This window comes from Mustela erminea, chromosome 8 (assembly GCF_009829155.1).
Source record: "Mustela erminea isolate mMusErm1 chromosome 8, mMusErm1.Pri, whole genome shotgun sequence".
NCBI classification, from domain to species: Eukaryota; Metazoa; Chordata; class Mammalia; order Carnivora; family Mustelidae; genus Mustela; species Mustela erminea.
Genome location: NC_045621.1, coordinates 34,413,472 through 34,438,986, shown reverse-complemented (window position 1 = coordinate 34,438,986; position 25,515 = coordinate 34,413,472). Strand labels below are relative to the sequence as shown.

The 25,515-nt window shown below is 38.1% G+C and overlaps 1 protein-coding gene across 1 annotated transcript in view; it reads right to left on the bottom strand.

Annotated features, from left to right (window-relative positions):
• Window positions 1–776: 776 nt before the first annotated feature.
• NYAP2 (neuronal tyrosine-phosphorylated phosphoinositide-3-kinase adaptor 2) overlaps window positions 777–25,515 on the bottom strand; it is a 313,460-nt gene continuing 288,721 nt past the window's right edge. The window contains exons 7-8 of the mRNA XM_032355000.1: window positions 2,690–2,733; window positions 777–849 (exon numbers count right to left, since the gene is read on the bottom strand). Coding sequence (XP_032210891.1) covers window positions 2,707–2,733 — 27 coding nt within the window. The 3' untranslated portion in view covers window positions 777–849; window positions 2,690–2,706. The remainder of the gene's footprint in view (window positions 850–2,689; window positions 2,734–25,515) is intronic.

Here is a 25,515-nt window from a genome sequence, read left to right as displayed (position 1 = left end):
AGAAAGAAAGATGCACCCTGAATTGTGATACACTGGTGAAGCTTTGTGGAAAGGACCAACACAGCACAGAGGAAGAAGTCACTAGTTGGTCTTGAGGGGGTGAGCGAGAGCTTCACCACAGACACAGATTTGAGATGACCTCTTCCGAGTGATAGGGAGCTCCAAGGGTAGGAAAAAAATGAGAGAAGATTCTCTAAGAGAGTTGAATTGTTAGCCTCAGGATTCAGTGTCAGCCTAAAACTGAGAGTTGAAGCCATAGAAACAAAGACCAAAGGGGTGCAGAAATTACGGAACAAAAATAAGATGAGAACGGTAAGGACTCATGATCAAGAAACTGGAGCAAATGGCAGAATTTTGCAAAGATTTCAAGGGGCAGGAGAAAAAAAAAACAAATGGCATTGGATGTGGGAGAAGCAAAGTCAAACAAATACCATCAAAGAACCTCATGTTCTGTGATTGAACAAAAGCCTCTGTTGAAAATGAAGCTCATTTTTTAATGAAAGTACAAGCAGAAAAGATCTTTGTGGGACCTAACCATGAAATAAACTTCCCTTTAAGCAAAAACCACTTTTCATCTTCTATTCTCAATATGTTTTGTTTAACCCTCTTGTAACACTAGTTGTGACTGACTAAGTTGATGTTTCTTGAGATCTTGTGGCTAAAGAATAAAACAAACCATAACTAAAACATAAAGACTATTTCTTACAAGTGCTGTTATTGAATGAAGACTTCTATAACGTACCTTTTATTATTTTGATTTTTAGCAATGTACTTACTTTCATTTCATGGCACACAAATCCCTTCATGGCATTCCATGATCATCCAAAATGTCATTGGAGGCAGTTAACTCTGGAAGGAAGAAACTAAATATTTATTCACTGAATCAAGAAAATGTCTACTGTTCCTGAAAAATCCTAATGTACAATCTACCTTATCTTCAGAATTCCATGGGCTTCTGTGATAATATATTCTCCTGGATTCCCTGGAGGTTTACTATCTGTCCAAAAGTTCCCCAGTCTAAGTCCCAGAAGGGAATTTTGCTTTTTAACTGTCTGCACTATACTAAAAATTAATTCAAGGAATTGACCGCTGTGCCCTCAAGAATTGAGTAATAAACCCTCTTGTATCCATTAAGGCTCTCTGAGAGTAAGAGTTCCCCCAAAGCACCAAAGGGCAATTATTGTAAATCTGCCTAGACACAGCTTTCAGCATAGAGAAAATTTAATTCTCAAGGCTTACTCAGAAAAGAAAAATAGCCTTACTGAGAAGAACAGCCTTTCTGAGAATTGTAGCCCAATGTAGAGCACCCACATCCTAGTACCCTTCATCTCATAACTGAACATAGTCTTTGAAGCAAGATTCTCCAAGAAAATGTTTTTGTTTATGGTCCCCATACAGCAGTGTTGAACACACAGAAGGTACCAGAGAAATATATATATTATCTGGATTAAACCATGAATAACTGAGTGATTTAAAAACCATTTAGTTCAATGGTTAATAACTAGATTTAAAGACAAAGACATGGAGGTCCAGATACTTTTTGTGGTAGCACTAAGACTGCTGTTATCAGGCTTATTTTTACCTCAATCTGTTAATTTTTTTTTAAGATTTATTTATTTATTTGAGAGAGAGAGCATGAAAGTGGGGAGGAGCAGAAGGAGAGAATCTCAGGCAGATTCCTCACTGAGCAGAGAGCCCAACACAGGGCTTGATCTCAAGACCCTGAGATCATGACCTGAGCCAAAACCAAGAGCCACATGCCTAACCAACTGAGCCACCCAGAAGCCTCTTAGAGAAATTTTGTGTGACTGTTCTATTCCTGGGGCAGGCACACTTGCCATTCATTAGTCATTGCATATAGAATCTTCCGGCGAACGAGCTGACTCTTAAAGTTTAAGCAGTTCATTCAGATATCAAAAGTAGTTTTGTACTAACCAGTGGTTCTAAATTCTTCTGTCTCCCATGCCCCTCAAAGTCATAATACTCTTGTATCCCTTTCTGCAGTAACTCTTAAACAAGGGTTGTCAAGCCCAAGATAATCTTGGAGTGAAGAGGAAGAGGGGTAAATATCATATGAAAGAATCTCAGAGTTGATTCGAATGCCCATCAAAATATTACTTAGATTATTGTTCTGAATTAACAATTAGCATGTACTCTTAATATTTACAGGAATTCTCTTCATTTTGTTTAGTATTTATTCAACCCCTGCTTAAATTATGCCTCCTCTCTGAAGTCATTTATGATTCTTACCTCTAAAATTATTCTATCCATTAGTGATCAGCAGTACTTTGATTAAAACCCTGTATAACATAACCTATATAACGTTTTTGCTTACATGTTGCTATAGACTGAGGGTATGTATCCTCTCTACAATTCATATGTGGGGACCTAATTCCCAATATGATGGTATTTGGAGGTGGGGTCTTTAGGAGATGATTAGGTCATAAGGGCTCTTTCTTTTATGAAATAAGATCAGAGCATTTCTTCACCCCTACTTTTGTGTAAGGACACAGTGAGAAGCTGTCTATGGACCAGGAAGCAGGGCCTCACCAGACACTGAATCTGCCAGTGCCTTGATCTTGGTTTCCCTGAGAACCATAGGAAATACGTTCTGTTATTTATAAGCAGCCTGAACTAAGACCCATGCACACTTCTGCATGGACTCGAACTGATGTCTTACTTCACTCACCTTTATATCATGAGCTTTCAGCAAATTGTCTGGCCTGGGATAGCCTGTCAAAAAATATTTGTAGAAGAAAGATAAACAAGTAGGTAGGCATACATAAATATCCTGGTATTGATGTTAAGAACTCTTGTATATACTTTATAGTCTGTAGACATATGCAAGGATAACTAGAAGAAAGATTCTTCCTAATCAACAAAGTTGTCAAAAACTTTGTATTTAACTAAACCTAAATACTTTCATGTCTTTGCATGTCTTATTTTATTTTTGCCTTTGCATGTTTTAATTTAAAGCACTACATTTTACAAAAGTAAGACAACTTTGAATTACAATAATGGAAAACACTTTGGATAAATTATATATATATTTTTATGACCAAAAGCATCCAGCATATAATGTTATTTGGTAAAGGAATGTAGTTTCAGGATTTTACTTTAAAAATTCAAGATCTGGGAACATTTTTAATTGGATATTTCAGAACAACAAAAACCCTTCACAAACTCGTATAATCGCTGGCACATTTCTCCCCCCACCACGTAAGAGCTCTGCAAATTTGTTTCTATTGATTCAAGTCTGCAAAGCAAACACATTTTATTTAGATTGATTCATGAAACTGGCTGTTGTAATGGAATACTGTACTACTTGTTTCAGTATTGGGCCCTGAAAATCAATTACAGGGCACTGAGGCCATTATTTTCTCCTTGTAAACAAAGGTTCTTTAAATTCCAGGACATGTCCACCACGTTAGAGATGAGGGACCAAGCATTTCATTTCACATTTGCCTGTTTAGAGGACCTGAATGCCATGAAATTAATATGGGCTCATTCCGAATTTTCCAGTTATGCTCAAATGAATACATCATTTTTGGAGAAAACAGCACAAGTCCTCTGTTTACAATGGCACTAACTTGCATGCCAATTCTTAAAATAAGAGTTTTACTAAACTCATTTCAAAGAAAACCTAAATTCTATGAAATATCTTAGTCCAAATGGTTTCGAACTAGAAAGGATTCTTCCCGTGGTGCGTACCACTTGGCTACAATTAAAGAATGTTATGGTCTTGTGGAATTTCCGGTTTTAGTCATTTAAAGTCTGACCAACCTTCCATCACATTGGTTTCAGTAGTACTTACTAGATTCTTTCAAAACAGAACTGTTCTTTTTCTGGAAAGATCACTTACAATTATATCCAAGAAACAATGCTTAGAGTTTATTTTTAAAAAGAAGAGGAAGTTTAAGTCAAGATTAAAGCTACAACCACCACAGAGTCTCCACCCAAAAAGGCCCTTAAATCTAAGTTCTAGGGCTTTTTTTTGTTGTTGTTGTTTGTTTGTTTGTCTTAAATATACTTCCACAGAGGATTATTTGGAATCCTTGGCTTCTTCCTCTACAAAGAATGAAGGAAACTTCACGGCAAATTTAGGCTGAAAACCCAAACATTAACTCTTCAAAGCCTTTAGGGAAATAAATCATGGAAATAACTATTTTTTAGTTAGGCTTAAACATTCTCAAAAATCCTCACTGATTACATGTTTGGAAAAAGGGTTGTCAGTAAATAGTGGTGTCTCTACAAACTAGAGTTAACTCGAAAAGAAGTGATGTTGGTAATGAGAATTATTGTTTTTTAATAGTACCTGAGTTTTTTTTTTTTTTAAAGAAGCCAGAATTTCTAAGTATTCCACACAATATTCACATCCGTAAAGCCTGTAATTTCAAAAACATTCTCACTATGTTGTTCCATTTAATCTTGACACTGACCTTATAACATCAGTGGGCAGGATTTACATCCCTCAGAGAAGTCTCTGTATCTCCTTTTGTCATTGGTAAGATGGCGATAATAAATAACACTTGATATGCCTAACCCTTTGTATAGTGAAGAACAAAATGATCTTGTCTGTCTCTTATGACAGACACCAAAAAAATAAATTAATTAAAATTAATGTCTCTTTTATCATGCTAAAGATAGAGAATTGGGAATATCAATTTAAAAAAAAACAGCAGCAATATATTCAGAACTGTTAAGGAAATTGACTCAAATTAATGTGAATATATATTCATATAAGACACAGATACAAAAACATCACAAATACATCAAATTATTTGTTAGATACACACACACACACACATACACAGGGCCCCATCCTGCTTATCTTCATGTTTTAGTCTGGGGAACTTTAAAATGATATTTGCTTTATGTTTACTGTTACATCGTTAGTCTCTGGAGAAATTGTTAAATAACTGAATAAAGAAATGAATATAACAATCTTTCTAGAAAGAGGATCAAGCAGATCTAGAGAAAGACCATATACTGAACCATAAAGCAAGCTCGACAAAACTGAAAGGACTGAAATCATGCAGAGTACAGTCTCTGATTCCAATAAACTTTAGCATATAAATAAAACAACCAAAGAGTTAACAAATAATCAAATGTTTGGAAATTAAGTAACACATTTTTAATTAATCCATGGCGGAAAAATAAATTAAGATAGAAATCAAAAATATTTTGACCTAAATGGCAACTTTTTTTTTCCCTAAATGGTAATTTAAACACGACCTATCAAAACTGTTAGGTTTAGGTCGCCTGGGTGTCTCAGTGGGTTAAAGCTTCTGTCTTCGGCTTACGTCATGATCCCAGGGTCCTGGGGTTGAGCCCTGCATCGGGCTTTCTTCGCAATGGGGAGCCTGTATCCTCCTTTCTCTGCCTACATGTGATCTCTGTCTGTCAAATAAATAAAATCTTTAAAAAAAAATTGTTAGGTGTAGCTAATGGTTTAAAAAGTTTATAGCCTTACATGTACTTTTGAAAACAAGAAAGGCTAAAAATGAATTATCTGAGAACCCATATCAAAAAACAAGGCAAAAGAGAAAGAGCAGGAAGATGCTTGTATTTGATATATATAAAGAACACTTAAAGCCAATTAAGACAAGATAGACATACCAACAAAAAATATTGTTTAAAGATAAATGAGCACTTAGCCGAAGAGGATAGCCACATTGACTAGGAATGTCTGAAAAGGTTTCAAACTGATTTGAAATGTGAGAAATGAAAATTTAGGCTATAATGGGAGACTGACATATGAGCATCAAAATAACTGTGATTAAAATATTGATAGCAAGTGTTCATGAGGGTGTGGAAGAACCCCACCCCTCAGAGATTGCTGGTAAGAGAAAGAAATTTACACAGTCACTTTAGAAAATTATTTTTAAATATCTACTACTGGAGAACATTTGCATAAGCTTTCCAGGGCACCACAGAAGGGCAGGGATTTCCAAACATTTACACATTATAGCATACAGAAAATAACATTTGTTTAGCACATTAAGGAAAACTGAGGAGGCTTTTATAGCAGGACCTTATCAAATTCACTACAAGTAAAAAATAAAAATTAAATTAAATTAAAAAAAATATTTTCTACCAGTGAACCTCTCAGTCTTGCTGAGGACTGAAGTGTTTAATACATGGGACATTTTCATCTCTGAACACCTACATTTTAGGTTTGCACTTTGAGGAAAGCTCAGTTCCTGGTGACTAAATCCTAACAAAAGGAAAAAAAAATCCTATACATATTTCTATTTTCTCTATATTTTCAATTATGTACATAATAGCAAATACTAAATTCCCCAAGTGGTGGCCCCTATTAGAATAAGGAACATTTCTAAAGCATGGGAATACAAGAAAAGAGGTCATAGATGTAGTGAAACTTGAGTTTGAGTTTTCTTTTTTGAAAATTGCACAAAAGATAATCCACTGAAATCTATGCTGTCAAAAATGTCAGTCTGGGGGCGCCTGGGTGGCTCAGTGGGTTAAGCCTCTGCCTTCGGCTCAGGTCATGACCCCAGGGTCCTGCGATCGAGCCCCGCATCGGGCTCTCTGCTCAGCAGGGAGCCTGCTTCCTCCTCTCTCTCTGTCTGTCTCTCTGCCTACTTGTGATCTCTGTCTGTCAAATAAATAAATAAACTCTTAAAAAAAAAATGTCAGTCTGGATCTCAGCATTCTGCATTCTGTTTCAAATCCTTGGTGAAATAAGGTGGACATAAATTAATATTTTAAAAAGACAGCTTTGGCTTCTTCTTCCAGAAAAAAAAATGGTTTAGATATACTTTTCAATGAAGTATAGTTATAAACCCTGGACATTACATATAAAGTGAGCATAAGAAGAATCTAAAAGAAAAGAGGGCAGACTTTTTCTAGAGACCTTTGAACCAAAGAAAGAACATGGTGGCAAGTCCCCTGGATTTTCTTTTAGTCCAATCCTATTGGAAATGAGCAAAGGCCCTGAGGAGCTATTTCACCAAGGAACATAGACAGAGGACAAGTAATCTCATGTGAAGTTATCCATCATCATTAATCATTAGGAAAATACAAATGAAAGCTGAACAATCAATCAGAATCACTAAAAAAAATATGTAGTGCTAAAACCAAATGATGGTGAGAATATGAAGAATCTACATTGTTTATATATTGAGAGTAAGAATGTAAAGTGGTTCAGTCACTATAGGAAAAAAAAATGGGCATTTTCTTAAAAACTAAATATACAATCACCAAAAGACCCAACAGTTGCTCTCATAGGCAGTTTCCCAAAGAAATGTGGGTTTATGGTCACTTAAAAATCTATACATAAATGTTTATAACTGCTCCATTAATAATACTCCAAACCTCAGATGTCCTTCAATGGGTGAAGGACACAATTTGGTAGACCAATACCATGGGATACTAACTCAGAAATACAAAGGAACAAACAATGGATAAATGTTACAACATAAACAACCATCCCCAGAATGGTGTTAGTGATAAAAGCCCAAAAGGTTACATCCAGTATGATTCCATTTCTATACCATTCTTGGAATGACAAAGCTCTAAAACTGGAGAACGCAAGAGTGGTTCCAGCAGTTTCAGAGCAGGTATGGCAGGAAGGAAGGGAGTATCATTCCAGTGGGACAACTTTAGGAATCTTTGTGATAATGGCGGTGTTCTGTATCTTGACTGCATAGATGTCAAATATCCTGGTTTGGATATTGTACTCTAGTTTTGCAAAATAGTATCACTGGTAGAAACTGAATCAAGGTTGTATAAGCTCTCTGTATTATTGCTTACATGTGCATGAGAATCTGTAAGCCTATGAAAGTAAAAAGTTTAAAAGTAGAAATAAAATACTCTAGTTGCACTTTAACGTTGTGCAGATGACACGTCTCCTCTCAATGAATTCTAAGCCACTTCAGCATAAGGTTTACCTTGATTCTGAGGCTCTGCTCCCCTTGACTTGGTATTATTTTGTTCTCATTTTAAAATACCCCTCTCTCCCTTTCCTTCCTCAAATCCATCAAGGCTTTTGTGTGTGATGGGTTTCCTCCACCCTCCTGGTCTAACTCCAACTCAGGTTCAGAAGATTTTTCTTTATTAAAAATGTGTTACATTTTCAGCACCTGGGTGGCTCCCTCCATTAAGCATCTGCTCAGGTCATGATTTCAGAGTCCTGGGGTCAGGTCTTGAATGGGGAAAAATCCCTCATCAGCAGGGAGTCTTACTTGTCCCTCTGCCCTCTCCCAACCCAGTGCTTATGCGCATGCTCTCTCTCTCTCTTTTGCAAAAATAAATAAATCATTAAAAAAAAGTATATTATACTTTAATAATTGTAGTATTTAGGTGACACCTATCCAGCATTTAAAAAAGATTTAAGAGAGTATTTGTTCCAACTTTACCATAATGTAATTTAAAAAAAAAACTGAGGCTCAGAATATGTAAGCAATTTTGTACATTGCTCAAAGAGATGGAAAAAGTCAGAGCTTAGATTCTCGAACTATTTGCAAAATGGGCTTTTTTGTTGTTGTTGTTGTTGTTGTTGTTCTTTTGCTCTTGGTTTCAAACATAGCCATAAAATACCATAAACTTAAAAAATTAACTCTTTTATTAACACAGTTTATTTATTTGTATGCCGTATGCAAGCAGCAACATATAAAAAATGACAGAAAGTGACTTGTTAATGTTCTTTACATTCCAAATAAGGCTTTCATCCCTCCATTGTTTTTCTTCAGAGGCAAAAACAAGTACATGCATGTGTGTGCACACATATATAGGAGTACAATATAAATACTTTTTTTCTACTCAGTAACACATTTTAAAAATCATTCCCGATCAGCACATAGACATGTGGTGGACAGACCTGTCCGCGTCCCTCCCTGATAACTACTTCCTGATACTTGCATCTGTGTATAATCCCCTCAGTCCAAGTATGAGCCAGACCCATGAGTAATCAATAGACTATGACAAAGGTTCTGGAATGTCACTCCTGTGATTATTTTACCCTAGTAAGACATAAGATTTTGTCTTCTTAGCAGATGTTTTTTAGAGAATCTCCTTACTAGCTTGATGAAGTAAGCAACCATGTGGAAAGAAGCTGCTGGCAGCTTCGAGGAATTATGGCCTCTGGGAACAGAGGGTGACCTTCAGCCAACAACCAGCATAAACCTGGTCCCTCAATCCTACAACCACAAGGAATGAATGTGCGGACAGCTTGCGCGACTGGGACTGCAGATTCTTCCTCAGAGGAGCTCCTATGGGGTAACACAGCCCAGAAAAAAACTTTACATTAGCCTTATGACACCCTGAGTAGGAGACCTAACTAAGCAGTACCTAACTCCCAACCCAGAACAACTGATATAATAAATATCCATTATTGTAAACTACTCAGTTTGTGGTAATTTGTTATGCAGAGAACTAATCCAAAGGTCTACCTTATTTTTTCGTACTACATAGCATTACCCTCTATGTGTAGACCATATAGAATTTAAAATTTTTTAAACTTTTCTCTATTAATACATATTGATTTTACATGCCTCTTTGTACATAGTTCAAAATGTATTTGCAGGGTTAATTCTCAATAGTAAGATTCTATATTGAACATTTATCACGGATGTTTTCATTGATACTGTCAATACACTCTATAAAAAAGCATATCATTCTATGCTCCCTCCAGAAATCTGTGAAGATTCCATTCCTCTCAACAGTATTTCATTGCTGTTGTTTCTACTTTCCAAAATACTAATGAAATATTTGACATTTTTACTCCTTTTTACAGTAGTAATACTTTCATGGATTTTAAAGATGAATTAGACGGCTAATTACCTAACACACAACATATCAATACATTGATTTTTCCAAATTATCTGCCCAAGGCAATGGTTACACCCAATTAAAAGCACTAGCACTTAGCAAAATGCCTTTACTTATATAACTTTCCTGTTCTTATAAGATATGGCTAAATCTGTCTGGTCTATTGAACTACAATGGCTTCAAAGAAAGTCATATTGTTTTATTAAACTATTGTCATCTTCTATAATACCATAAGTAGAAATATCAAGATGATGATACGTATAACTCAAGACCATAATTTCATGGAGCATTTTTACGGAGGAGTACAAAAACACAATATATTATCAATGGGCCTGTCTTTTAACCTTCCAAAGCAAGAGAGGGCAAAAGAGTTTTGGATAAATGCCCAGAATCATTAAGATGAAGAGGCATGAGTGTCAGAATAACACTTGACACAATAAATATACTAACACACACAAAGAATTTATTGCTCTTCTTATGGTACGAGCCATAAATCTTTGCATAGAGATACCCAGGTGTCTATAATTATAAATACTTCTTTCTCAGACAGTGGGAACTAGAAAATATTTACTCCCAGGAAATGAGAGGTATCGAACACTTTACAGTCAGCCTATTTCTTCTTCTACTATACATTGGGTACGAGAAGAGGGAGATCCAATAGGTTCTGCCTCTGGGGCATGGAGACACTTAGCTCCCCTTATGAGTAAGTGAATGCTACTATGGGAAGAAGAGACACATGGATTTTTGGTACTTTGTCAGGGGATATTACTGTTCCCTACAATGTATTCTCCCCTACTCTGCATTATTTTGGCAATAGAGATTGCATACCTCTAAGTTTTGTTGTTGCACATGATCTCAAGTTGGAGAAACATTTTGCAGCTGCCCTTGTAGCTACTTGTAGTCTTTTTTTTTTTTTTAAGATTTTATTTATTTATTTGACAGACACAGATCACAAGTAGGCAGGCAGAGAGTAGGGGGAAGCACTCTCCCCGCTGAGCAGGGAGTCCAATGTGGGGCTCTATCCCAGGACCCTGGGATCAATACCTGAGCCGAAGGCAGAGGCTTTAACCCACTGAGCCACCCAGGTGTCCCGTTACTTGTAGTCTTGTGACTCACTTTCAGACAAGAAATTATGAAGCTTTCTCCTTTCCATGTTATCATACTTTCCTCTTTTGGGCTGAAATGCTGATCAGAAATAAAAGTTGGAAATCTCTGGTGAAGCTGAAGATGCCCATGCCCTTAATAAAGAAAACTTTTTTTATCTTCTAGAAAAATCTCTCATAGCACATTCAAGGAGACATACACGAACATGGGTGCAGAGGCATTGCTTACAATAAAAATAGTTTTTAAACAATCTAAGTGTTCCTGAAGTGCCTGGCTGGCTCAGTCAGTTGAGTGGGTAACTTGATTTCAGCTCATGTCATGATCCCAGGGTCCTGGGATCAAGCCCTGCATTGGACTTCCTACTCAGGGAGGTGTCTCTTTCTCCCTCTCTTTCTGCTCCTCCCCCTGCTTGCACTCTCTCTCTCTCAAAAATAAATAAATAAACCTTAAAATCAAAATGAAACAAAAATAAAACTAAGTGTTCTTCAAAGAAAGAAATGGATCAATTGTGTTCATCAATGTTATTGAATGGCATATAGTTGTGGATTTTGGAAAAATAATATATGAGTATTAAAATTATAAGTAAGCACAGGAGATTGATAAATATAAAATTTAGCACAGCAATTTTATCAGTTATGGCATCAGGAGAAAAAAGAAACTACGAAGTTTTGGTGAATATGTATTTTTTAAATATTTAGTATGTATATAAAATGAGAATGAAGGTATCACATATTAGAACTTGTGAGGTACACTTAAGTACAGCTTAAAGTAGAAAAATATGATAACCTTAAAAACCTTAAAAGAAAAGACTGAAAATAAATGGGATAAATTAATTATTTCATGAAAGAAATTAAGAAAAGATCTACAGATAATAAAACCCACTGAAAGCAAAATATTGCAAAGAAATAAGGAATAAAAATGAAATAAATGGTAGAGAGATCATTAATAAAAAGAAGAACTGATTATTTGAAAAGTTTAAAAATATAAACCTTTTGTCATATTTTAAAAAATAATAAAGAGAATGACCAGAGATAAAAGCATACTCAAAACCAAAAATAGGAATCAAATGACAAAGGGAAGATTTAAGTCAGATTAATTGAAGACTATAAGAAAATAATTTTATAATTCAGTCAACAAATTTATCAACATATTTTAAACTGTGATAGAAATATTGGAGAAAATAGAGATTTCCAAACAAATAAGAAAAAATGGATAATAAATACTAAGATTAAAAAATGAATCAACTGCTAATACCTGCTACCACATTGAGGAAACTCAAACATCTTATGTTAAGTGGAAGAAAGGGCAAATGCTAATGGCCATATTTTGCATGTTACCATTTATATGAAATGCCCAAAAAATGCAAGTCACTGTCAGACTGAAAGTATATTAGTGGTTGCTCAAGGTGGGGGATTGGGGATAGGGGTGGGAGGGTTGGGTGGTGGGAATGGTAGATGGCCGCATGTGGGCACTAAGGGGCTTTTGGTGTAACGAACATGTTTCAAAGTTGGGTTGTGGTGATGATCATATAACTCTGCAGATTTAATAAAAGTCATTGAATTTTACGTGGGATTTTATGGTATGAAAATTGTGCCTTACGCTGTTAAAAATAAGAAATAGAATTCTCTCATGAACCCATAACCATTAAAGTAAATAAGTTGCCTATTAAAAAAATTAGCCTATCTCCCAGCCTCCCTCACCATGACACCAAAAGAAAATAGGTTTAGAGGATTTTATAGGCAACCTTACATCAAAACTCTAAGGAGTAGATAATTCATGTCCTCTAGAAATCATGTCAGAAGAAACACAAGAGAGACACCACTCTATGGTATATGGTAATGTGTATATGATAATGTGCTTTGATAGTAACACTTTGTTAGGAAGATATAAGAAAAATAATAAAATAACTACACCTGTGAATATATATGAAAACACCCTATATGAAGTCCCAACATACTAATTTCCAGGTTGTATTAATAAAAATTATAATTAAGTGAAACCTATCCCAGGAATACAAGAATGTTCAATGTCAGGAATTTGAGCAACTTTATGGGCTGTGGTACAAAAACCATGTGATTATCTCACTAGATGCAGAAAATGTACTGTAAATACCCACCTATGATAAGGACAAAACTCAGCATACTAGAAATAAAGGGAAATATTTTCAACATGAATATTAATTTATTTTTTCCTTTTTATTCAGTAAAGTTTATTTCATATTTTAACTATTTTTACTCATATGATTATTATAGGAAATTCAGAAAAAGAAAACATTCACTGTGTTTCTTCTGCTCTCATAAGTATTATGCATTTAATTTTACAATTATTAGATAAATTATTTTTGTTGTTTATCAAAGGGGGTGATGCAAAAAAAAAAATGATATTTGTATGTCCAGTTCCACCATCGGAAGTGATGTGTCAGGTCATTGACTAGGATATGTTATAACCAATGCTTCTTTTAATTTTTTTATTTCTTTATTTTTTTATTTTTAAAGATTTTATTTATTTATTTGACAGAGAGAGATCACAAGTAGGCAGAGAGGCAGGCAGAGAGAGAGAGAGGGGAGGAAGCAGGCTCCCTGCTGAGCAGAGAACCCGATGCGGGACTCGATCCCAGGACCCTGAGATCATGACCTGAGCCGAAGGCAGCGGCTTAACCCACTGAGCCACCCAGGCGCCCCTATTTCTTTATTTTTAAAGATTTTATTTATCTGACAGGGAGGGAGACAAAGAGAGAGAATGAAAGCACAAGCAGGGGAAATGGCAGGCAGAGGGAGAAGCTGGCTCCCTGCTGAGCAGAGCCTGAAGTGGGGTTCAGTCCCCCCAAAACCAATATTGGCTGGCTCCCCATAACCAATATTTCTATATGAAGAAGAGCTGTGAGTTATATCTTTGTCTCTCAAGCAGTGTTGGCTTTTCTTTTTTTCCTATTAAGCTTTTAGAAGCTCTCTCAATATTTTTCTACTATTGGCCTAGCTCTGAAGATATGTATAACAGTTATTTACTAGAAGAAAGCATCATCACTGTTCTTAATTTATACATCAGATATATACCTACTAATGTCAGGAACACTATATGCCTACCATAGTCCTAACATGGTAACTCTTGCCTAGAGATCCCCAAGTCATTCAATAGGCAATACAAAGAAAGGAGAAGAAAAATGATTTTTACATGCTGATGATATGATTGCCTTAAAAAAGGCCAAAATGGGGTGCCTGGTGGGAGAGGGGGTTCATTTGGTTAAGTGTCTGCCTTTTCAGGGGGAGTCTGCTTCTCACTTTCCCTCTATTCCCCCTCCCCCGAGAGCACTCTCTTAAATAAATAAATAAAATCTTAAAAAAAAAAATAAAAAGTACAAAATAGCCTTCAAAAAACAAAAACAAACCAAACAATTAAAACTAGTAAGAACAAGGTTACACATGGTCAAGAAGAGTAACATATAAAAATCAGTAATGTCCTTATACCAACAATACTAGTTATAAGATATAAAGAAAAACAGATAACATTGATGATATTTTAAAAATTGTCATACCTCAGCATTATGAATATTTAGAGAAAAATCATCCATGATTTGGGAGTCAGTTTCTCCCTCTCTGCTCCATCCGACTGCTTGTCCTATCTCTGTCTCTATCTCTCTCTCTAAAATAAATAAATAAAATCTTTCAAAAAATAAATAAATAAATAATACCATACAGGCAGCAAGTTACACATTTCGCACTTTCCATATTTCTCCTCTATCGTTTTCAACTTCCAGTATCCATGGTTTGGGCACAGTAAGAGGACCATTACTTGTCCCATTACTTGCTGTAGGAACTGGGGGAACAGGAAGAAAATTAAGGGCCACCTGGATAGATGTTGCTAGGAAATTCTGTGTCCTGTTAAGACTGCATGGTCCTGGGTGGCTCCCTGATTCTATGTTTGACTTTCACTTGGCCCCATATACAGACGTGAGAACAAGACTGAGCCTTTGTCGACCTCAGCAATTTGGTTAAGTTTTGTTTGATTCTCTCTCAAAGATGATAATGGACATGTTCTGTATGGAAATGGTTCCAAAATTCTAGCATTCATAAGAAAGGCGGGAGGAACGTAGTGAAATGCAATGCAGATCTCTTGGGTCTTACCAGAAATACTTAAAATGGACAGACTTGGGTCTGGCAGGAAATCTGCCTTTTGGGAACCTCAGGTGATCCTGCTACTGTTAGCTCAGAGATCACAACATTTGGCGTGGTCATAACGTGATAAGTGAGCAGAAGTGAGGTACTGCTCCCTTTGTTTTTCTCTCGTCTTTTTTTCTGACTCCTCCTAGACAATCCGTCAATACAATGGTGAGCCTCAAACTCTCACTTTGGACAAAATTCCAGAGGCAAGTTGTACTAGTTTCCTAGGACTCCTGTGACAAAGTACCAGAAAATGGGTGGCTTAGAACAGCAGAAACTTATTCTCTGGCAGCTCTGGAGGTTAGAAGTCCAAGACCAGGAGCGCCTGGGTGGCTCAGTCATTAAGCCTCTGCCTTTTGCTCAGATCTTGATCCCAGTGTGCAGGGATGGAGCCCTGCCTTGGGCTCCTTGCTTGGCAGGAAGCCTGCTTCTCCCTCCCCCACTCCCTCTCCTTGTGTTCTCTCTTTCTGGCTGTGTTTCTTTCTGTCAAATAAATAAAATCTTAGAAAAAAAAAAAAAAGTCCCAAATCAGGGTGTTGGCAGAACCATGCTCCCTCCTAAGCCTCCAGGGGAAAATCCTTCCCTGCCTCTGCCTCTTCCAGCTTCTGGGAACACCTGACAGTTCTTGGCCTGTGGTCCTGTCACTGTCGTCTCTGTTTCAATTATCACATGACTGTTTTCATTCTGTGTCTGTGTCTCTGTGTCCCTTCTCCCCTTAATGAGGACACGAGTCGTGTTGGACTGCAGGCCTGCCCTACTCCAGTGTGACCTTATCTTAACTATTTATGTTGGCAATGACCCTATTTCCAAGTAAGATCACATTCTCAAGTCTAGGAAGGACATGAATTTGCGGAAAGACACGATTCCACTCAGCACATAAGCCTCAAACTACTTAATTAGCTATTATTACCTTGAAATAATGCTAAGCTCTTCAGAAGCAAATGAGAAAATACCTACTCTCTCCCAATTTTATTTAATTTCATTAAGACTCTTGTTTAACTCCTGTGGTGATTCTTTTTTAGGCTTTTCCTCCTGTCTGTTTGTCAGAAGACCCAAGTACCATTTACTTTAGGATTACCTCATTGCTATCCTTGCAGGATTTGGCACACTCTCAGAAACTAGGAATTCCTTCCATAATGTATCTGTGTGTGCATGTATGTAGGAGAACAGAATAAAATCCCCTGGGAAATCAATGCTGCATTTTCCTTTGCTTGCCAAAAGAAATTTTTTTTTTTTTTTTTTTGCAATGAACTGAATGGAATAACCTGCAGAAGGATGAGGAATAAGTGTCCCTAACCTTTTCTAAGGTTGAAATCTGATGAGAACCACCCATTATCTTTTAAAAAGCAAGTTGATTCATAACAATCCTGAAAGAGGTGATGATGATCATCATGATGAAGGTGATGGTGGTGGTGATGATGATGATGACGATGGTACTGGTGGTGGTGGTGTTGGTGGTGATGATGATGATGATGGTGGTGGTGGTGGTGATGATGATGATGATGATGGTACTGGTGGTGGTGGTGGTGATGATGATGATGGTGGTGGTGGTGGTGATGATGATGATGATGATGATGATGATGATGATGATTGTGGTGATGATAGAAATAGGCAGACCAGAGAGAGTCCAGAAATTCTAGGCAACAATTTTACTTCCCGAGGCCCAAAGATTACAACATTCATGGGGAGTGTCAGTCCCCAAAAGCTCAGATCTCAATGGTAGGAAGCGTTGTTTGGGTGGAAAGAGGTCATAACATACAAGAACATCCATAAAAATGACTCAACTTCAGGTTGTGTTTGGTGTTGCCTTCACAGCACAGGACCTTGTGCACTTCAGTTCTTTTGAAGTGTAAAGTTCAAGTTTTATTTAACTCAGAGACACTCCCTCAAATGGTGTTTTAATTTCTCTAAGCCAGATTCAGTCCTTTTTTCTCAGGCAGCTGATGTCTTGTGAAAGTTTCTGTGGAGACTGCAGTAGGGTGAGGGGGCACAGCCATCTCTCTATGAATCAGTTGAATTATGTATCCAAACAGCACCATAATCAATTATATCGCAGCAATTTAGAAACTACCCCAGAAACCCATCGTTGATTTTTGTTTTTGTTTTTGTTTTGTAAGATGCACTGACAAAGAAACTTTGTCGTTGTGATGTTGAGGTTTCCAGGATATTCTGAGGCTTCTAAATGTTGCCTTTAAAGGGCTGGAGAGGCACTGAGTAACTGTCACAATCAAGCATTTTTGGAGAAAATGGCTATGCCCTTATAAATTGTTTTTAATCATAATTTATAGACTTGGATACTGGAAGATTCTCAAAATGTTTTCCAAGTATCCAGAAATATGTCCATGTTAGCTCAAAATCATGCATCCTAAAACTTGTCTTTCTTTAAGCAAGAATTTTCCATTTATGGGTAAAAGAAGATGAGTTGGAATGTGAATAATTTGTTTCTCTGAAATCTTCCACCAGCGTATCAGACCTCTTTGATAACAGGGATAGTTGGATGTGTGTGGTACTAATTCACTACGCCTTTGAAAAGTACATATATTTTTAGTTGTGTAAAGTAGAAAATAATTGTTCAGCAGACATGACCCAAAGTTTCCATGTGTATCAGACAGTATGGCCTCCAGAACAGCTGTAGTCATTCTAACTTCTTCCACATACATCATGTTAAACAATAAGTACAAGTATGTTAACTGAGGGATGTGGAGAGTGTTTGGTAAAAAAAAAAATATATATATATATATATGCATTAAGTTCTCTGTGATAGTGATTCTCAATTTTTGTTGTGCTTTACGATCAGCTGGAAAGCTTTTAAAAAGTTCAGCTGTCCCCATCAACTAATGAATGGAGAAATAAATTGTGGTATGACCATACTCTAGAACATGGCTCAGTATTCTCTACACAGTAAAAAAGAATGAACTACTATCACATTTAACAATCTAATGAATCTCAAAATACCATGCTATGTGAAGAAACCAGATATCAAGACTAAATACTCTGATGATATTTATATGACCTTCTGGAAAAGACACAACTATAGGGATAGAAATCACTTTAAATTAGTGAATTTTAGTGCATGTAGATTGTAACTCCACAAAGCTTGGGGAAAATCAGATACCCAAGTCGTACTCCCAGAGATTTTAATTCAGTTGTGGGATGCAGGCAAGGGGAATTAAAAAAAAAAAAAAAAAAAAAAAAAAGAATCTCCCAGACTAGGGAGGGGCCTGGGTGGCTCAGTGGGTTAAAGTCTCTGCCTTGGGCTCAAGTCATGATCCCAGGATCCTGAGATTGAGCCAGCATTGAGCTCTCTGCTCAGCAAGGAGCCTGCTTCCTCCTCTCTCTCTGCTTGCCTCTCTGCCGACTTGTGATCTCCATGTGTCAAATAAATAAATAAAATCTTAAAAAAAAAATCCCCAGGGGCGCCTGGGTGGCTCAGTGGTTTAAGCCGCTGCCTTCGGCTCAGGTCATGATCTCAGGGTCCTGGGATCGGGTCCCGCATCAGGCTCTCTGCTCGGCAGGGAGCCTGCTTCCCTCTCTCTCTCTGCCTGCCTCTCCATCTACTTGTGATTTCTCTCTGTCAAATAAATAAATAAAATCTTAAAAAAAAAAAATCCCCAGATGAAACTAAAGGAGGGGTTGAAATCCACTCCACTGTGTTTATATCAGAAGCCCCAGACCCCTTGGATTGTAATATCCCAATTTTACATAATCAAGGGCAACTACCTAAAGTATTTACGGTACAAGTTTCACCTCTTCTCTACAAAGAAAACTATAATGCAATTGCCCTTATCAGTGAACATCAGTTGATTGATTTATAATGACTTTAAGATGGTACAGTGGTATGTTTATGTTTTGCTCTGTGAAGATCACATTCAGCCATTTAACTCCATTCGAGAGCACTGATGAACACTTGTAACCCCCGTATAAGATAAAACTGTACCTCAAAAATCCATTTGCCTACGATAATACCTATTTTTGTTTAAATTCAGATGAAGACTTCTATGTGAGTCAAGATTTTGATGTGATTCCTCAAATAGCTAAAGAAACCTCAGTTTAATAGGAAATAAATATTAAGCATCTATATATAAAAGGTACCACAAAACCTAAGGAATTTTCTCTCTAGTGGGGGATATAGGGTATGCATGCACCTTTAGAACTAGAATATTTGCTAGGCATCAGCTGACACCCTAATCTCTACAGGCAGGGGAGGTAAAATATTTCCCCCACCTGCAGTGCTCAGACCTGCTTTCCCTACCTCCTGTTTCTCCCACATCAAATCTATCCACTACCTGAATACCAGATTGAATGTCTTAGCCAATAAATCTGACCTCTTACACCCCTGCCTGAAATCATTCAACAGTATATCAACAACCAGAGGAATCACAGCAAATTCCACCTGCTGTATAAAGGTTTGCAGGCTCTGGGCCCTGCCTCTGGCCCCAGCTTTATCCCACCATTGCTGGCTTTCCCCTACAGCCTTCCCCAACATGTTTGAGTTCTAAATCCAGTTAATACTAAAACTGGGGGGAAAGAGAAGGGAAACAATGTTTGTTGACCATATATTGGGGTACTCTGGACTAAGAATTGTGCTAAAGCAGAGTTGAATTCCTGGCATGAAATCTGCCAGGTAGCACAGCCCCCCCCCCCACCCCGCCGCTGAAGTCTGAGAGACAGCCCACTCTTGGTTTCATGTTCTCTTGCTGCCATCTGGAAATTCCTCATCATGTTAATTAATAATTTTATCTTTGACCTAGTGACTTGGAAAGGATCTGCCACAGAACAATAGAGCATGCAGATGAGTATAGGCAATCCCCTGGGGGCAGTGTGTGTACCCTTGCGTCCACATCCATCAGTGGGGGTGTTGGGGAGATTGGGGGGACAGGAGCAAATAGCCCCTGGTCCCACATGCCCTGCAGGCATTGGGGCAGTCCTGGAGAGCTCCCATTGTTTTTGCAGTGATGTTTCTCTGCCTGGAACGGCACATTTGTAAGTTTTACTTCACATTACCAATTCACCTTCCATTACCTAAACATTGGAGAAGCTCCTACACAGGCTCCAAGACTCAAGGAAACCATCATTTGTCACACGAAGGCTTCCCTGATGTTGCAAGAGTTCATTATTTCCTCCTCAGAGCCAGCACCAGTCCAGCACTAACCCCTATTCCAGCATGTATCACGAATATTACACAATTATTCACGCATATTTCAGCCCTCACTAAATTGTAGATCTCTAAAGGAAAGAACTCCATTTATTAATCTCTGTATTCCTGACACTCGGCACAGCGCTCAGCACGTCACTGGCTCTCAGTAAGTGTTTAACTGAATTAAGCTGCTGGCACTTACTTAGCAAATGGGCTTCCTGCTGATGAAAAATGAATGTGTGGTCAAATTATCCTCTTTATAAGCTCAGATGGGTGTAAGCAAAGGAGAAGCTCCGTGTATTTGGGTGCCTTGAACTTTCCAACAATCCACCTAAGCCCATTCTGATGAGACACAACTGCAGTGAGCCTCTCCTTTCCGTCTGCTCTACTCTCTTTGCCTGCCACCGACTCAGTTTCTCTTATGTAAAATTAAACAATATCTCAAATGCACTTGGGAGGAGGTTTTCCCCAGATGAATGAGTTTAATATTGTGGTGTTTACTTCCTGGCTTTTTGCTGAAGATTTAAATCCAGGTGTTTACGATCTGGGGTTCTTCTGTAATTTGGGTTTTTTATTTTTTTTTTTCCCAAGTAGATTTTCTGAAGCAGCTGGTGGCACACATGTAAACAAAATCAAAATATTTGTTTATATGTCCCTGCAGTTTTGCATCTACTGGACCAGGTGACGGAAGATGTTTATTTTATAGTTGACTGTGAATGATGTAATTGAGATCACATTGTCTGGGAAACATAAAACAATTGAAGTGGGACTTATAAACATATGTTAATTATTAGGGTGTATTGGTGTAAAACAGAGAAAAATTACAAGTGTGGGGGTTAAATAAAACTGAAGAGAAATATATATATGAGTATTGATATGGATGGTACATTGTATTGAGCACATACTATGAATGAGATACTAAGTTCTGGAAGCCCAGAGAAGAGACTATGTGTTTTGTGGGTTTAGGAAAGCAGACATTCATTTGGGGGGCAGATTGTGAATTTGTAAACTCTTTTGCTCATCTAAGATATTTCCTAATGAATTGATCTTAAATAATATCTTGTCATCATAGCTGATTTCCTTAAAAATGTTAAAAAAAAATCCTCCTTTAAGAGAGAATCTGTGGGTTAGGAGAAAGAAAGGGTAGCAGCCAAAGATGCAGGAAAAGCTTGTGTGTTGGCAGGGGGTGGGTATGAAGGAGAGTCCCTGGATTATCTGATCTCAACATAGCTGATAAGTGAGCTGTGCGCAGGTGCAGGGCCGGACTCTGGAGAACACTGCAGAGTGTTCTTTTCTGTGAGCGTCTACATTTGTATTGAACAATCATGTAGTTCCATGTAAAGTTGTACCTGAGAAGGATGTCGGGAAGAAGAGTTATACAATAAGAGGAAAGCCAGTGTTAGGACCAGTGGATGAGATCAGATGAGACAAAAAACGATGGGTACCAGAGAAAGGGGACGGCAGGGACAGAGAAGGACAGGCGTAAGAGTTAGCATTAGACTGAGGCAGGGACTCCTTGCAGAAGGAAGCATGAACCAGCAGAACATTAAAAAAAAAAAAAAATTCTGCCTTTATGCAAAAGTCACAGAAAGCCCTGGCCTTGTAGCCACAGAGTTAGCTGATCAGACCTGGTAAGTCCATCTGGCTGCAAATGGGGAAAGACCGGAGAAAAGAGGGCATGAAAATCTCCTCCACCATTCCCTGCTCCTCTTGGTGGTCCTCATATGAATTCGAAGTCCAAATATAATAGATAGTGAAAGGCTTAACATTGGATGCTATAAGACACACGCACACACGCATGCATGCATGCACAGATGTGTCATTATTATTAATTATTCAGCCTTCCCTTCTAAAGATCCAAAATCCCTTGTCAGTAGTGAAAAATATCCACACCTACAATCTTAAAGGAACTCCAGGGACAGAAGGGTCAGGACTCTGTAAGGTCACACAGCTGCTTCGTTACATGGCTCTATCCTATAGGCCAGGGACCCCGGCATAAGAAAGAAAAACAACTCTGAGCATTCTTTAGTTAGCCTCGTGGAGTTTGGCAACAGTGCACAAGGATAGGCCAGCCAGGTTCAAGATACATCTCTGTGTGTCAAGGAATGTATAGAAATGTAAACCAGCTGGGTAGTTGATTAGCTTTTGTAGGATCTGACCTAGGGAGCACATTTTTGCATGACTGCATATTTGTGCTTCTTGCTAATCAAAGGCACCTGAGTGGGAGAAACACAGAAGTCATTTCCTAATTGAAAACAGTTTGAGAATCTAAACACAGGAGTAGGTACCCCCACCCTCCCTAGTGAACAGCTAGGAGCTTTCCCAGCATCCAGAAAAAAGAGTCACTGTATAATAACTTTACATTGGGTGAAATGTCAAGCATCATCCTGGGCAGAGAGAATACAGCCCATTCCTTGCCCTGAATTGCAAGACATGAAGTTTTCATGGCATGAATTACTAAAGATCCTGGTAACATCAATGTAAGAAATCTCATTATAGTATGATTGCGTTTTGGGACACTTGAGTTCAATACCTACAAAATCATTGTCAGATTGATCTACTGAGTTCCTTCATTCAGCCTACATTTCTTGCACACTACATCAAAACCTAGCTCTCTGAAAGTTTCTTGAGATGAAAAGACAAATGACACACAGAACTTGCCCTTCAGGGGCTTCTCACTAAGGATAGAGACAGACTTGTAAACAAATAGGAAATCAAAAAGAAGATTGTGGTTGGTGTTGAGTACCATGAGGCACAGAGGAGGAGGCTGCACGCCCTCTCTGAACCTGGTGGGCCTCCACTGTCTTTGTTCTCACTACCTACTTGTCTCTTTGGGAATCAGTGGCCCTCCTTCATTCAAATGACTACCCTCCCATTTCAGTACGGCTCTTCTTGCTAAGCAGATCAAAGCACAGTTGCTCAAGGTAAGACCCCCCACCACCACCACCAGTCTTTCCTACAAGATGAGACTCTAGTCATTCTCCAAATTCCATCCTGTATCCCCACGCCCTCACTCCAAGGATGAAGTCATGCCAACAAAAAATCAATTTAAAGCATCTTTCTCATATGTATGTATTGTGAAATTTCTAGCTGGCCAAAAGCTCAAGAAGACTTAACCCCTAACTTATATTTTGTTTACGTAATCGCATATCCATATTGCGTTTTGTGGTTGTTGTTGTTCATCACTGTACACATGGGACCCAGAAAAGACAAATGGAATGATAGCTTCATTAATACATAATCATATTAATAACAGTATAAAACATTATTGCAAATGAATACCCACTTAAAGTCATCAAGAAAAAGTGGAATGGTACCTTGTAACCATTCCTTGGAAATAAAATATGAAAATACAAATATAATTGATAAAGAAGAAGCAATTGTGTGTGTGTATGTGTGCGCGCGCACGCGCGCGTGTGTGTGTTTTTATTTCTAATTCCTACTCTAAGCCAACTCTGTTGGCTTCTAGTTTTTATGCAATTATTCTAACTCTCCATATACATCCCCAAGTATATATCAGTCCTTTAGCCATTGTCTTCGCTAAGCGAGGCAAAAGCAGATAGCATTGCTGTCCAGTTCTAAGCTGATCTGTCATGGTTTCTGTCTAATCTGGATCCTCAACACCACTTGTCAGTCTTGCGTTTTGTTGCAATGACTAGTCCCTCTTCCTGCTATTAAAAATTTACTATAAACCTCAAACATCCTGCCTGATCCTCTCTTCCCACTCTAAGTCAATGTACTCACCTGAATAAATAAATGGAACCTATCAGGGGAAAGTCATTCAACCTTGTAATACTACTCTCTCTGGACTAAGCTCCTTCTCCTCAGTCTCTTTTTCCTTTCTTAACCAGATGCTGCTTCTCTTTCTGCATTTTAAAGGGTGGGGATTTACAGAGTTCTGTTCTCTTTCTTTCTTCTCAACTGTCACTGAGTGGCTTCCCTGAGAAGCCAGTTCTGAGATGGAGTCGAGCACGCCTGGGCTTCATTAGGGCATAATCTTGGACGCAAAGCCTGAGGATGGACAGGGGCAGAAGTGGGCAAAGAGGCCTTCAAAACTTCCCCAAATTGGAGTGGGAAGGACAGGCTTTTGTGGTCAGTCTGTCATCAGACGCTGATGCCAACTACTCTGAAAAGGGATTATGATCTTGGGAGAAGTGGATCTCTCCAATGAGGGAATCTCCAAAAGTAGTTGCACTAGAGCATGCCAGTACCACTTCCAAAATTTGGATCATGAAGCTTTGATTCATGAAGAAGCCTGGGAGTGCCTGAACACACATGTGCCAAGTCTCTGTGACTTTACCTCATGTCTGTCTCTCAAATCTAACCTACTTTATCATTTTTGTTTCCTCTGGATCCTGAAGTTGGAAGATACAGATTTAGAAGCATAAATTTACTGTACTCATCATCTTAGGAGGTTCATCCATTAGAAAGAAGCCCATGTTCCAGGAGAAGCAGAGACCAGAATGGATGATCTGATAATTCGCCTCAAACCCAACTTTCTTCCCGTGGTGACAGGAAACTTCTTTCTCTTCCTCAGCTAATTCATATAGAGCTTCTGATGCATGGAGTGCAGGGAACTGACTAATATCTAACATCATCCCAGGTAGGAGTAAGCTGGATCCTGGTGGGTCATTGTGCCCTTCAAGTTAGGCAGCACCTGCCTGATACTTGTCTGGGCTTTGTTATGTCTGGCTGACTTGTGCCAGTATGATTAATTCCTACTGTGTTGTCTTTTACCTCCATGCTTTCTTTCCCCCCTTTATTTTATTTTAACATGCTTAGTTTAAACAGGAAAGTGCCTGCATTTCTCATGCAATTCACAGGATGATTCATTTCCAGAGATGTTTATGCCTTTTCTTTTTTAATCAGGAAAAAAAAAAAAAAGAAGAAGAAGAAGAAGAAGTAGGAAAGAAAAAAGAAAAAAAAAAAGCTTTGGAATTACATTACATTTAGACACTCACTTCCTTCTCCACTCTGACATTTAATTGCTCGCCAACCCTTAAAGAATTACCCTTCACCGACACCTACATCTCATATAGCGCAGCTGAAGGGGAGGTAAGAAGAACACATCTGACTCATCTTTTACAGGATGAAGATTAAGGGAATGGCGCATGTGTCTACTTGTCTGTGTGAGTTTGCGTGTATGTATAGTAAAAGGTGCTTTTCCAATGTGGGAGGCTCAGCAGTGAACTGGTTATCTTAACTTGTCTTCTCCATCCACAGATCATCCACTCTTCTGAGATCAATTGACCTCTGTGGGAGCTGCATGACCATGGTCTTCAGAATCAAGCTAACATGAAGGTAGCTAATGCCCCAATGATGTTG